Source organism: Dunckerocampus dactyliophorus, chromosome 11 (genome assembly GCF_027744805.1).
Source record: "Dunckerocampus dactyliophorus isolate RoL2022-P2 chromosome 11, RoL_Ddac_1.1, whole genome shotgun sequence".
Lineage (NCBI taxonomy): Eukaryota > Metazoa > Chordata > Actinopteri > Syngnathiformes > Syngnathidae > Dunckerocampus > Dunckerocampus dactyliophorus.
In genome coordinates, this window is record NC_072829.1 from 1,886,050 (window position 1) to 1,900,030 (window position 13,981).

Consider the following 13,981-nt stretch of genomic DNA (forward strand, 5'->3'; position numbering starts at 1 on the left):
CCTGTAGCTCATTAGTCTATACCTATTTAAGCTGACTGCCCGCAGCTGGCAGCCGCTGGTTTATTGTCTCGCTACAGCTGGCTACTCGTCCCAGAACTCCTACTACACAATCCTCGTGCTACGCCTTTCTGGACCCTGTCGCTCCCTGCCATCCAGCTTTACTCCCCAAGTTTGTACTGCTCTTCATGGTGTTGCCTTTATTTGTTTTTCTGTTCCCTCTTTTGCCAAGACACCATCGCTTTCTGTTTGTGGAACTGCCTTTTTGCATTTTTTGGTTATTAAAAGTTCCTTTACAACCACGCCAGCTCTCAGCCTCTGCATCTGGGGTCCAAACCACACCACGGACTTAACATTTACTGAGGTTCAGTGATAGTCTGTTTTTATCAAACCATCTTTTTAGTAGATTTAGTTCATCTGTGATTTGTTGTACTAGCTCTGGTGTGCTGTCTCAGGAACATAATGCGATTGTATCGTCTGCAAATAATACTAGCTTTAGGTCTCTTGGGACTTTACAGATGTCGTTTATATATAGATTGAATAGTTTTGGTCCTAGAATTGACCCCTGGGGAACGCCGCATGATATGTTTAACTCCTCGGATGTATGTTCTCCTAGCTTCACATATTGCCTCCTGTCAGCTAAGTAGCTTTTAACCCAGTTCAAGACTAACCCTCTAATTCCATACCTTTCTAGTTTAGTGATTAGAATATCATGATTAATTGTGTCAAAGGCTTTTGTTAAATCCATAAATACTGCAGCCGTGCACTTTCTATGATCTATAGCGTTGGTGATTTCCTCTGTAATTTCTATCAGTGCCATGGAAGTTGAAATGTTGCTTCTGTATCCGTATTGACTGTCAGTGAGTAACTCATTTTTGTTTATAAAATTGTCCAACCTGTTATTAAATAGTTTTTCAATGATTTTGGAAAATTGTGGCAGTAAGGACACTGGTCGGTAATTTATGAATTGATGTTTGTTTCCATTTTTAAAGATTGGAACTACTTTAGCTTTTTTCATTTTATTTGGGAATTTACCTGTCTGGAATGATAGGTTGCTAAGGTACGTTAGCGGTTGTACAATCTCATTTATAACCCTTTTTATCGTTTCCATTTCTATTTTATATACAAATTTCCCCAAAATTGCGCACTCCCTTGTCTTGCCAGCGCGATCACTCATTTTCAGTGGATAATCTATCCTGCTATACAAGCTGTACACTGGCTAGGCTAAAGTATATACACTATAGTATTGGTAGAAACATTGTGGTCTGCTTGTCTCAGAGAGTTTTGTCGCCACAACTTGGACAAATCTTCTGGCAAACTCCAAATCATGTAGTATCAAACTGGATAGTGTCAGGCATTCCCTGTCCAGAAACCTGTTATTTCTGGCCGGAACAACAAGTATCAGCCCCCTCCCCCTCATGCAAGGCGGACAAATGGTGCCTTCTTCCAAGTTCCTAATTTGCATTCTATAGCGCAATGTGGCATCAGTGACGAGCACCAAACTATTTCGCTGTTAATTAAAAAAATGTTCATTGTCAAGAAGCCACAGTCTGACTTTGGCTGGCTGCTCTGCCACCTGCTCACATTCTGCTGCAACATCCATGGACACACAATCAGCAGAAAAAGCCACAATTACAGCTCACTCTGCAGCATCCTCTGAGTTATTAAGTGTTGGAGAGGCAGTGCACAGATGCATTGTGTGCAGCCGACCTGAAGTTTGTGCTGCTTCAGGACAAATGAAGCAGATATGAAATGGATATGAAGCAGCCTCAGCTTTGTGTTAGTCATGGTGAAGCCAAGCAGATTCCACCGTTTGATGTAGAATATGGCTGTTTTTGCTCACAAGCACTTCCCTCTGCAGCCAAAACAAGTCCTTGCTGCGCTAGTCCAGACCTCCCCATTTGGCATATTCCACACAGCGTGGCAGAGACACATGCAATACACTTCCACACTTCTCTGAGCAGTGTAAGTACAGTGTTTCCCATCGCAAATGAATCCCTCTGAAAAGAACCAACTGCTTTATAGTTCTCTAGCATTTAGCAAAAACTTTTCCTACGAGTCTTCTGGCTGCACAAGTGAAGGGAATGAAATAATCCATCTGCAACATTATCATTTCCAAATCCTGTGGTGCTACGTTTAGACCATGGCTTCTGCTTGGAAGCTGTTAAAACAGATGCACGTTTGCTGAAGAGATTTCCCCTGCAGTTTATTCACTTTAATTAAAACATTTTGGATGCTCATTAGTTTTATATCTGGAGGCGGTGGTGACAGATCCAGATTCTTCTTTCTTTCATTTATGTATTTTATAATTAATAGGGAAGAGCCCATATTCAACCATTTTCATTTAGTCTTAGAGGTCCCACAATGGTGTCATTGGAAATACACTGGTGTGAAAAAGGGTTTGTCACACTCAAATGTTTCAGATCATCAAACAAATGTAAATATTAGTCAGTGACAACACAACTCAACACAAAATGCACTTTTTAAATGAAACGTTTTATTATTAAGGGAGAAAAAAGTCCAAAGCTACATAGCCCTGTGTGGAAAAGTGTGAGTCCCCTAAAGCTAGCAATCAAGCGTTTGTGATAACTTGCAATGAGTCTCCTACAGCGTTGTGGAGGAATTTTGGCCCACTCATCTTTGCAGAATTGATGTAAATGATCATTGTCCTGCTGCAGAACCCACGTTGGTTTCAGCTAGAGGTCACCAACAGATGGCCGGACATTCTTCATCAGCAGAATTCATGCTTCCATTTATCACAGCAAGTTTTCCGGGTCCTGAAGACCATCACACTACCACCACCATATTTTACTGTTGGTATGATGCTCATTTTCTGAAATCCTCAAATGCATCATCAAGATGTTTTCTGGCAAAATTGAGACGAGCCTTAATGTTGTTTTTGTTCAGCAGTGGTTTTGGTCTTGGAACTCTGCTATACATGCTGTTTTTGCCCAGTGTCTTTCTTACAGTGGAGTGATGAACACTGACCTTAACTGAGGCAAGTGAGGCCTGCAGTTCTTTGGAGGTTGTTGTGGGGTCTTTTGTGACCTCTCGGATGAGTTGTCGCTGCGCTCTTGGGGTCATTTTGGTTGGCTGGCCGCTCCTGGGAAGGCTCACCACTGTTCCATGTTTTTGCCATTTGCGGATAATGGCTCTCACAGTGGTTGGCTGGAGTCCCAAAGCTTTAGAAATGGCTTTATAACCTTTTCCACACTGATAGATCTCAATTCATCTCAGTCAAGCTATGTTTTTAGGGGGGGAGCAATCTCTGTTTCACATAGGGTCATGTAGGTTTGGATTTTTTTTTTCCCGTAATAATAAAGCTTTAATTTAAAAAGTGCATTTTGTGTTCAGTTGTGTTGTCATTGACTAATATTTACATTTGTTTGATGATCTGAAACATGCAAACAACAAAAGAAATCAGGAAGGGGGCAAGCACTATTTCACAGGCTTGATGCTGGGATTTACACTACTGGTAATGTTTTGTTTTAATCCTAATGATCTGTTTGTCCATGCCTTTCTTTTCCAAGAAGTGCTATTGTACAATTTATCCACTTTTTACATTTTTCCTCGCAATATCGCATTTCAATTTTCGCTCCCTCACTATATCGTGGTTTTTCAGAAATGTATGAATTAATTAAATGTTGGCTGTTTGGTGGGAGACTATGGTCTATTATTAGTCCAAACATATGTAAATACAAGTGATATGTAGGATTGTGACCACTAGAGGGCAGTAATAACACAAAACATTGAGACATTAGCTTACATGACATTACCTTAACACTGCATGAAGTCAGCCATGGCATGTCCCACATCATAGAGTAAAAAAAAGTTCTCCTCCCATTTCGTGTGTAAGTTGTAAGTTTTTGGCTTCTTAAGTTTCGTAGAAATAAATTTGAGGCTAACTGGTGAGCTTGCTCAGTCGCTAGCTTGCTACCTAGCAGCTGTCTCGAGTCCCTGCAGCATCTGAGTTCTGCAATGTGATGCAAACAATGAATAATAGGAGTGTAAAGGTGACTATAAGTGTGTTACTTCATGTCTAAAGGGCTCTAGTTATGTTTAAAACCGTATTCAGAAAGTCATAAACAGGTTTTCTATGCTCTGACAACAAAAATATTCCCTTTATTAACATTCAATCCTATATCGCAGAAATTCATTTATGGCGGTCAGGGACCAATTAACCGCCTTAAATGAGGGACGACGTGAAACCTTAGTTGGCATCATTATTTAATTCCAAATTGTCTGACTCAAACTGAAACAATTTTTTCCCACAAGAAATAATGTAAATCCGATGAATCCGTACCAGAAATGCCAAAAAGTTATCACAAAACACATTTTTATAGTTTCACAATTATAGTTTGACATGCAGAAAACAATTGGGAATGCATATAAATGACGAATGAAAGGGATAAATGAACATTTGAGTTTCCTTTGGCCTTCGTTGAAGATGTGATTCTTGATATGAGTGTTCCCAAAGACACAATGTGGCACCACCTTCCTGTTTTGAAATTAGTTGTTTTTTGAATTCCGTAGGGTTTTTCACCTCCATAACCCAAAAAGGAGCCAAAGAAAGTTGCAAGTGCCAGCATTTTGGTTATGTAGGTGAGAAATACTTTTGAATTCAAGAAATAACTCATGGCAAAACAGGAAGGTGGTGTCTCACTGCCACATTGTGTCTTTGGGAACAGTGGTCTTCAATGAAGGTAAGTAAGTTCATTTCACATTTATATGCTTTTAGAATTGTTTTATGCATGTAAAACTGTAATTATAAAACGATAAAAACGTATTTTGTGTTAACATTTTTGGCTTTCTGGAGCGGATTAATTAGATCTACATTATTCCTTATGGGACAAATTTATTCGGATTCAACCACTGATGACATCATAGTCTGGTGACGCAACTTCCGGTTGCCATTTTGTTTGCTACCTAATTTGAAGGAAGTTTTCTGAGGAAAAAAATACTGATTGCCTCACGCAAGCCTCATTGTACGTCAACTGGAGAATGCATGCAAGCCGGGTCAAAATCGGCCGTAAATTTTCGACATTACCCAAAAAACACACTAACCGGGGCGAACGTTAAGCGAGGTTCCAATGTGCACTGTAACTTTGCACATGTCCAATGTAACAGATGCCATATAACACATACAACATTGTAACATCAAAGCAAAACTGCACTTTAAAAAAAAAAATGTTTCCCATCATCCACAATCCTGGAGACATGAACACACGTCTTTGTCTTTTCTGTGTGTTCTAAAGAAATAAAAACAGCTAAAAATGAGGCAGCTTATTAGTGCATGTAATGGGACACACCTATTCTGCCTACAAAGCCTGCTAGTAAAATACCTCCAAAATTCTCCAACAAGGTTTTATGGTTTTCTATCCATGCTGTGAGCATGTTTTAACAGACATATTCATGATGATACGTACAGTAATTTGCCGTATTTTGGTCATTTTAAGCATGAGCGGAACTTCCTTCCTGGGTGCACTGATTTCACATAGCAACATAGAAAGGAACGCTACACCTAGCGTCAAAAACAAAAACACAGCAGCAGTGGCCTGAGCTCCAATATGTAGCGTTACCATTCGCTAGTGGCATGAGGCATTGTGAGCGAGTGTGTGGTGAAGCTAGTCGCTAGCTGGCTAGTAGCTAGCCAGTGTGGTGTGGCGAGGTGTCAGTACGCCAGTAAAGTAGTTCTTGGGTGTAAAAAGGTTAATAACAATCATAATAACAATGCCACTGTAGCTTGCTTAATATGCAAGTCGCATTATGTAAATGAAGCGTTGTTGCCGCTTTTTGGAGGTTTTTTCAGAAGGCTTTATAGGCGGAATATTTGTGTCCCATTATGTGCATTCTTAGCTGCGTCTTTGTAACTGTTTTTATATCTTTACAACACACAGAAAAGAGAAAGACGTGTGTTCGTGTCGCACATAGGGATTGTGGATGATGGGCAAAATCCTGCAAAAAGTGCACTTTTCCTTTTAAGGAGTGGGACAGGAGGACGCAAATGTTGGCAACGCTAGCATAGCCTCATGAGCCACAGTGCTAACATTCCAGTCTCATTTTAACAGCAACATCATGCTCAGTTAGCATGTTCGCTGAAAAAAGACAAAATGATCAACCTGACAGGTCCCAGGTCTGTAACTAACTGACAATAGTAGATAGGCTTTACTTTGAGATGTGTAGCAAAGCCTGGTTTTAGGCGAGTATGAAGACGCGGCGCTACAAAAGCAACCATCTGAGCACCTTTTCTCTCAAAAGTGGAGGATGTTGTCCTATGCTGACCTAACACTTGCTTCGCTCCGAGCTTTCGGGGACACGAGTGATTCACTAAAAATTGGGAAGTGAAACCTTGGCGTATGTTGTGTGACCAGCGAGTCAACCTGACCAGGGAGGCTTTCTCTGCCTCTTGAATCTTCCTGGAGGGACACAAGTGTGTCAGAGTCACATTGACTGTGCAAAAAACATGAATGATACTGCTACTTATTTGATAGAGCTCTCTCCTTTCCTCAATTCTGCTTATCCATACCCTCAACCACCAGGTCGGCTTCAAGAAAATCACCCAATTTGCTTCATAATAGGCGGGGACGAACAGGAAGGAAATGTCCTGTTTCATCTTCTTGTTAGCACAAATGCACAGTCATCCCCTGAGTGCACTTCCAACTATTTACAATATACCCAGGAGGGATGTTCTTGCGTTGAGACTAATAGTTGCTTCACTTTTCCATCTTGTCGTCTGTTCTTGCTCGCTTACTGCTAAAACCACGCTCCCCTGTCCCTGCCTCTCCCTTGTAGCCTTGAGTTATGTTTTGGGAAGATTGTTTCAGCCTTTTAAGAGGCTTTTCTATTTATAATGAGCTGGAAGTGTTTTTAGTACTTTCACCAAAATAGCCACAACACCACTTTTTCATCTTAAAATGCATTTTTTTCTGCATTTTTGGTGACGCAAAACTCGTGGAGCTTGCAGGTCAGAGTTGCAGTGATTACTGGCAAAGTAATACTGAGCATCTATCACAGGGGTGCCCAAACTTTTTCCAGCGAGGGCCACATAGTGAAAAATGAAAGGATGCAACTTTGCCACGTTGGTGTTTTGTAAAGCAACACATGTAGACATGCTAACAACTTATGTAAATATAGTTCAAGAAAAAACTGCATCCCAGCTGAGTCATGCAGGTGGAAAAGCCTATTATTAGTATCAACTTAAGTCTTTACACTTTTTTTCCCCCATATTTGTTTTTTTGTTGTTTTTTTTTTATATTTCAACCTTCTTCTTAAATAATCTTTGTCAAAAAAATTTGTAATATTATGACTTAATTCCTATATTATAACTTTTTCCCCAACCTAATTTTCAAAAAATTACAATTGTATTTGGTTTTGTTTGTTTCTTATAATATTACGACTCTTAAAAAAATAACACAATTTTTCCTGAATATTACAAGTTTATTCTTGTAAAATATAGGCTTTTTTCTCATTAAAATTGGACTTTTCTCTCTTAATATATTAATTTTCTTCTCAAACTATTACAGTTGTTTTTTTTCCATTTCTACATTTTTTTTTATTTCTTATCCATTTTCTTTTTGTAATTTTGAATTTATTTCCATAATATTTTGTCTTTATTCTTGTAACATTATTACTTCTTTCGCAACCTAATTGCAACTTTATTTGTTGTTTTGTTTCTCATATTACAAAAAAAACACCTTTTTGCGTTAATATTTTGGTTTTATGCTAATAAAACGATGTTATTCTCATAAAATTACGACTTTTTCTTGTAAGATTACAGCTTTTTTTTCTTAATGTTTTGACTTTATTCTTGTAAAATTACTGCTGATTTTTCCATTTTTGCTATGGTCGGGTTTTGTCTTTTTTTTTTCTTGTTAAATTGTATTTTTAGAATGAGCCGCAGGCCAACAGTCCATCAACAGTGTGGTGCAAATGGCCCCGGGCTGCACTTTGGACACCCCTGATTTATTATAAATGTATACATTTTTTACTAGCAGAGAGGTGCGTGTGCAAAGGGAAAATTAGTGTTACCCATAAATGAATGCATGAATAATAAAGCCACTGTTTGGTGCTGTGCAAGGTATCTCTTGTGCAGAAAAGGTCTTAGTCAGAAAATAGGTTGTGGGTCATTGACAGTAATGAGTGCGGTGAGAATGGACCATCACACAGTTTTGACCACATTCAAAACGGTCACCAAAGAACACAAACACTAGAGCACTCAGAAATGGGTCAGGCAATAAAAGCTACAATTACAGATGGAAATGGGTAATAAGGTTGTCGTGTTGAACCAGAAATTGCAAGAACTTGCTGTTAAATGGTGACAATGCGATACACTCTGCTCTTGACACGAGACGAAACGCGATATTGGGTTCACAAGAACGAGACGGGATGGTATTTTAACGGGACTGGACAAACTGACTTTTTGTTGAACCGAGTCGCAAAACAACGCAGTGGTTAGTGTTGAAATCCATGACCTTGTGCATTACATTTAAATGTGCAAAGACACCAAAGAAATCCCGTCGGTATCTGTAGCCAAGCCTACCATCCTACTAAAAACCTTGGCCAGGACTCTAAACAAGCGCCGTGTCTATAGAGAAACGCTTTGCATGCTCTATTAAATCCGCTGCTTTCCCTCCTGATAATCTAATCTAGCATCTTGACATCTCCCACAACCCCACAGTGACCCCCCGACCCTCCTCTACCTGGTAGAAGGCTCTGAGGTGTCGATTTAAAATGGAAAAGTTCTGGATTCGTTGCATGTAGTCGTCTGTCTGGCTGTCGTACAGCCTCTCCACCCTCGGGTTGGGGTCTCTGGGACACACACACAAGCACAGACGTGTGACATAGACATAGAAGTGGGTTTACTGCAGCCTGATCAAACATCTTGGCGCCACATTTCCCCCCATGATGGAAAAATCTGTATGCAGTGGTGCATCTCTCAAGCCAGTGAATAAAATTTTAATGAACCCCAGACGCAGCCAGTGAGAATCCTCATGCAATTAGCTGTTGAAATAACCAAGGTTAGGTCAGGCCAGATTAATCAGCCTTCCGCCAAATACTGACAGCACATCTTCTCTTGTCAATTGCAAGAAAAATGGCTTTGATGTGCTAAAATTTGCACATCCTTATAAGGAATATACAACGCAGACAGGGTGGCGTGTATGCAGAGCCCATTTCATGATTTGGTGGATATTTGTGGAAAATATGAATGAGGCACTTGTAAAAGCCATTCATCAATGTGACTGTGGAACAATGCGAGCAACATGAATGTGACAAATGGTACATCAAGTTCATACAAGGCAATAAAATGTCCTATTCATTGGAGTACTACTGTCTCATAAAGCTGTTATTAACTCTGCCAGCAATGTATTAAGTAACATTTTAACATTATCAACTGTCATGCAGGTATAATGTTAACCCCTGGAGAATAAACGTAAGATAAAGTAAAACTGCTCTTCAGATTGGTGACAGGCCTCGTGGTGTTCCACAGGTACTTCTGTCATTCATACTGTAGACCTCCTGATCAAAAATTTAAAACCAGTTGAAAAATTGCAAGATTTTACATTTTGCACTGTTGGACCTTAAGGAGGTTCTAAGTAGAGCTTCAAAATGCAAAAGGAAGAAATGGAAGTGGATAAAAAATGTTAAGAGTAAGGAATTGATTGAAAAGAAGCATTAAGTGTGTGAAATAGGCTGTTCATCAGCTGATCAAACGTTGAAGAGCACAAAAATATCCTGAGGCTCTTAGAACAAAAAGGTCAAGTGGCAGACCCAAAAAAATTAGCTGGAGAATCCCATTAGCTGTCCGTCAATACACGGGACCATCCTCAGCCCAAATGAACGTCTTTACTGGTGCTGAGTGCAGTCCAATAACCATCAGACTCCATGCGCCAGAGAAGACTTTTAAGAAGAAAAAGACCACAAAATTGGGCGTTTGGAATTTGCAGGACAGCACCGAACATGGGACATTGAAAGGTGGAGGAAAGTTTTATTCTCCCTTGACGGTCCTGATGGCTTCCAACGTTACTGGCATGACAAGGAGATCCCACCTGAGATGTTTTCCACACAGCACAGTGGCGGGGGCATCATCATGATCCTTCAATGGAACAAGGGAGCTTCAGGTTGTGCAGGGGCGTCAAACGGCTGCTGGCTACGTGTAAATGTTGCAGAGGGCATCCCTCATGACTGAAGGCCCTCGTCTGTGTGGTAATGACTGGCTTTTTCAACAGGACAACGCTGCACTTCTTCCAGAGGAATAAGCTCACTCTTTTGGACCATCCTGCGTGTTCCCCTCATCTAAATCCAATCGAGCATTTGGGGATGGATGGCAAGGAAAGTTTATAAAAATGGACATCAGTTCCAGACAGCTATGCTCTTAAACTTTTGATCAGCTGATGAACGGCCTATTTCACTTTAATCCTTGTTTTCAGGAAATTGCTTACTCCCATTTTTTTTTTTATCTCTGCTTAGAACCTTCTTATTCCATTTTTCAACTGCTCTTAACATTTTTATCAGGAGTGAAGGTTATTATTAATACGTTAATATTGATGTTACATTTGAGTTCTCATTCTGTGGTTATCATCACAGTCCTTTAGATGCTCACTGAGCTGAAGTCTCACAAGATTTGTTGTCATCTTGCATGGTGAAGTTTAGTTAGATCTTTCCAGAATATGTTGGTTGAACTCAAAATTGTAACACTCAGCTTTGGAGTATCCACAGTACTTTACGAATTCAACTTCAAATGGGAAGATATTTACAGTACATATTCAGGCACTAACATTGTGGGGTTTCTGTAGTACACTCGCCACACAAATCAGTACTTCTCCTGTTTTATGTATAAATTAGCAGTAACTAAGCAGTGCAACTGTGTTTGCTAGGAACAATGATCGTAACTAAGCCTTACATGATTCTCATGACCTCATTGAGGAAAATCCCATTGGTCAGCTTGAGGTAGCAGTCCTTGGCATTGTGGGAAACTGAGTTCACGTCAATGTACTGACTGTAGAGTGGGACACCGTTCTCCATCTCCACCATCTTCTCAAAGAGCTGAACCTGGGAGAGAAACATTGTCAAGTTGGTGCTGGAAATAAAACAGGTGTACTAGAGCCAAGGTTCCCAGAGTAGGGTACGCCAAATGTATTAGGAGGTACGTGAATAGAAATTAAAAACAGCGTGACTGCATTAAGTTAGAGTTACGTAATGCGCCTGAACACCTAATGTGAACAGCCCTGCACAGCGCAGGGAGTACAGTACAGGAGACAAAGCATGAAGTTGTTCACAGCTCTCTGTGTGTTATATAAACAAGTAAATAAGTTTGATGGCTATGCATTAAAAGTGTGCGGCCACTTTGTTCGGCAGTTCTTAAGCGCATCATAGTTGTGTCTTGTCTGATGCGGATTGAGACGTCCGTGTATGACTTCCTCCGATGCTGCACAGACAGATGTGTACTTTCTCTTCTTCCTTTCACCTTTTCCTTGTTCACAAATGTTGATGATGTGCGTCAATGCATAGAGGTGAGGTTTAAATTGTTATTAGCTCAGTGCTGCTGAGTGCTAGTGCGCAATTATTTATATTTAGGGATGTCCGACGATATCGGCCACCAATAATTGTCAGCACGATTTTGGCATAACATCGGTATCGTTTTTTTCCCTCCAATGAAAGCCAATTTAGAGATTTTAGCGCCAATGTGACAAAATGGAAACATTTTTGAATCACGTAGTTAATGCTGTGCCGCTCACAAGGATGAAGAAGTAACTTTTCATTAAGAAGGCAGAGTAGCAACACAGCTCACAATGAACTTACTAGCGCCATAGAAATCGTGGAGGAGGGTGAGGTGTTACCATTCCACATAGCATTCTTACTCAGTGTCTTTAAAGAAAGAGCTAAAAAAAAAATCACACAGTAACATAACAGGTAGATAACAACAGACAAGACACTGCCAACCAACAATCAACAACTATGTGAGCCCTGAACGTGCAACGTAGCAAACATTTACAACAACAGCACAGCAAAGCACGCTGGGAAACAGGAAGCGCTGCTGTCAAAACCACATACGTAGACGCCGTATCGAGCGCTGAGCCTTACAGTAGCGTCACCGCCATATTGGATGCGGCAAGGCTACGCTGTAAGTGAATGCAAATAATGTACTTACTTTCATAAAGCGCCTTTCTACAAAGAAATTTAAGTGAATGCCTCAAATTGATACATTCACACACGCACTAATATACTTGGGAAACAGCTAGCACCAAAAACAATGTATTTGATCTTCTCTGATGGCTAACATAGCCTAACAAAGCCTGTTGATCCCACACAGGAGTAATTCACATTCCATCATCAAAGTAGTGCCGAAAACCCATACACAGTATATATACAGTATATAGTAGTTTTAATGCAATAAAATAAGAATATAAAATAAGAACATGAAAGCTGTCAATCAAAATAATAACCAGCAAATTCTTTTATTTTAAACAATACCCTTTAACTAAGAATAAATGAAATCTTTCCAGAAATAACCTAAATCAAGGCAGAAGAAACACAAAGGTATTCTTATATAAGATATGTAATACATGAATTATTATGTGATGTTACACATATCGGTATCTGTTGATATCCGAATCGGAAATTGACAGTTGGACAATATCGGCTCTCGGCAAAAAAGCCAATATCGGACATCTCTACATATAATGTACGTTAACCGTCGGTTGCATTGTTTCACTGATTATTCTTTGCATGCCATATTGTTGCAGACCACAGCAAAGGAGCATAAACGTCACAATATTCTGTTATTATTATTGAATTCGCAAGTTCACTTATCGCGGTCGAGGCTTTTATTATTTTATTATATTATTTATTTATTTTATTATCAATTAACTACGATAAACAAGGGCCAACTGTATAATGAAGTTTATTTCTACCTCAATAGAGAAACGACCCCATCTTGGTTTGTGTGGTAAACAAGGTGCAGTACGTCATTCAGTGCATGACTAGCAGGAAGAAAGCTCCAATGGCACTGACTAAGTGCACTGTTGATATCCCCTAAAGCGAGCTGCAGGCACGCTGATGAACTTGACCAGTACCACAAATAACCTTGCAAGGTTTTTGCATCCTAAATTCGGGAGACCTTCAGGCTGATTGCTTGTGGAAAACAACTTCATATTCTGTCTTTTACAAATCCACAGTTGCTGTTGAGGCAAACACAACAGCTGATTTTTTGGCCAAGGGCAGGAAGTGTGACAGCTGAGATGGGGAAAAAAGTGGTTATGAAGAGGCAAAGGAAGCTTTTAAAAAAGGAGAAGTAGGCTCTTTTTTGCTGCACACAATGACCATCTATTTCGAAACGGATCTATTTTCAAGCGCACTAGTTAATGGTAAACTATCTGGAGATATGATTCAGACACTTTCTCTCCACCATTGTTAAAAAGATGACCTTTTTCTCTGGGCAAGAGTGATAAATGATAAATGACATACCCACTGCACCAACGCACTCTCCATGAATTCCTCCATTATCTCCATCACACTCGAGTCCATTGTAGCGCCACAATCGCTGAGCGACGCTAGAGGTGATTAACAAACAATATCAGTGCAGTGATACGTAGTGACTCTCACAGAGTCCATCCTCTGTCAAGTCGAGTCGTTTGACATTTGGGAGGCCCTTCGACACGCTCCCTTCCTCTCTGCCTCCTCCTCAACACCGCCTCTTCCTCTCTAGCTGTGACTCGTAGTTTCATTGCAAAACCGCACCGGAATTGTCAGAAGGCGCACGCTGGGTCTGTTAAGCTCGTCTTCTTTCCACACCCCATGAACAACAGGTCAGATACATTTACAAATAAGAATGAACTTATCGCGATCAGCCAGTACCGATACAAAGCTAACATTTGCACTTTGATGGCACCTATTGAAATAACCGAGGAAATGACCAATGCTATAGAGTGTGCAGAGAATGCGCAGCTGCAGCATTTATGGATTTAACAGAAGCATTTGACACAAT

The 13,981-nt window shown here is 40.1% G+C and overlaps 1 protein-coding gene across 1 annotated transcript in view; it reads right to left on the bottom strand.

Moving 5' to 3' along the window:
• ccdc88b (coiled-coil domain containing 88B) overlaps window positions 1–13,981 on the bottom strand; it is a 74,619-nt gene that overhangs the window by 57,912 nt on the left and 2,726 nt on the right. The window contains exons 2-4 of the mRNA XM_054792522.1: window positions 13,462–13,547; window positions 10,898–11,046; window positions 8,697–8,805 (exon numbers count right to left, since the gene is read on the bottom strand). Of these exons, the coding sequence (XP_054648497.1) occupies window positions 8,697–8,805; window positions 10,898–11,046; window positions 13,462–13,521 (318 nt within the window). The 5' untranslated portion in view covers window positions 13,522–13,547. The remainder of the gene's footprint in view (window positions 1–8,696; window positions 8,806–10,897; window positions 11,047–13,461; window positions 13,548–13,981) is intronic.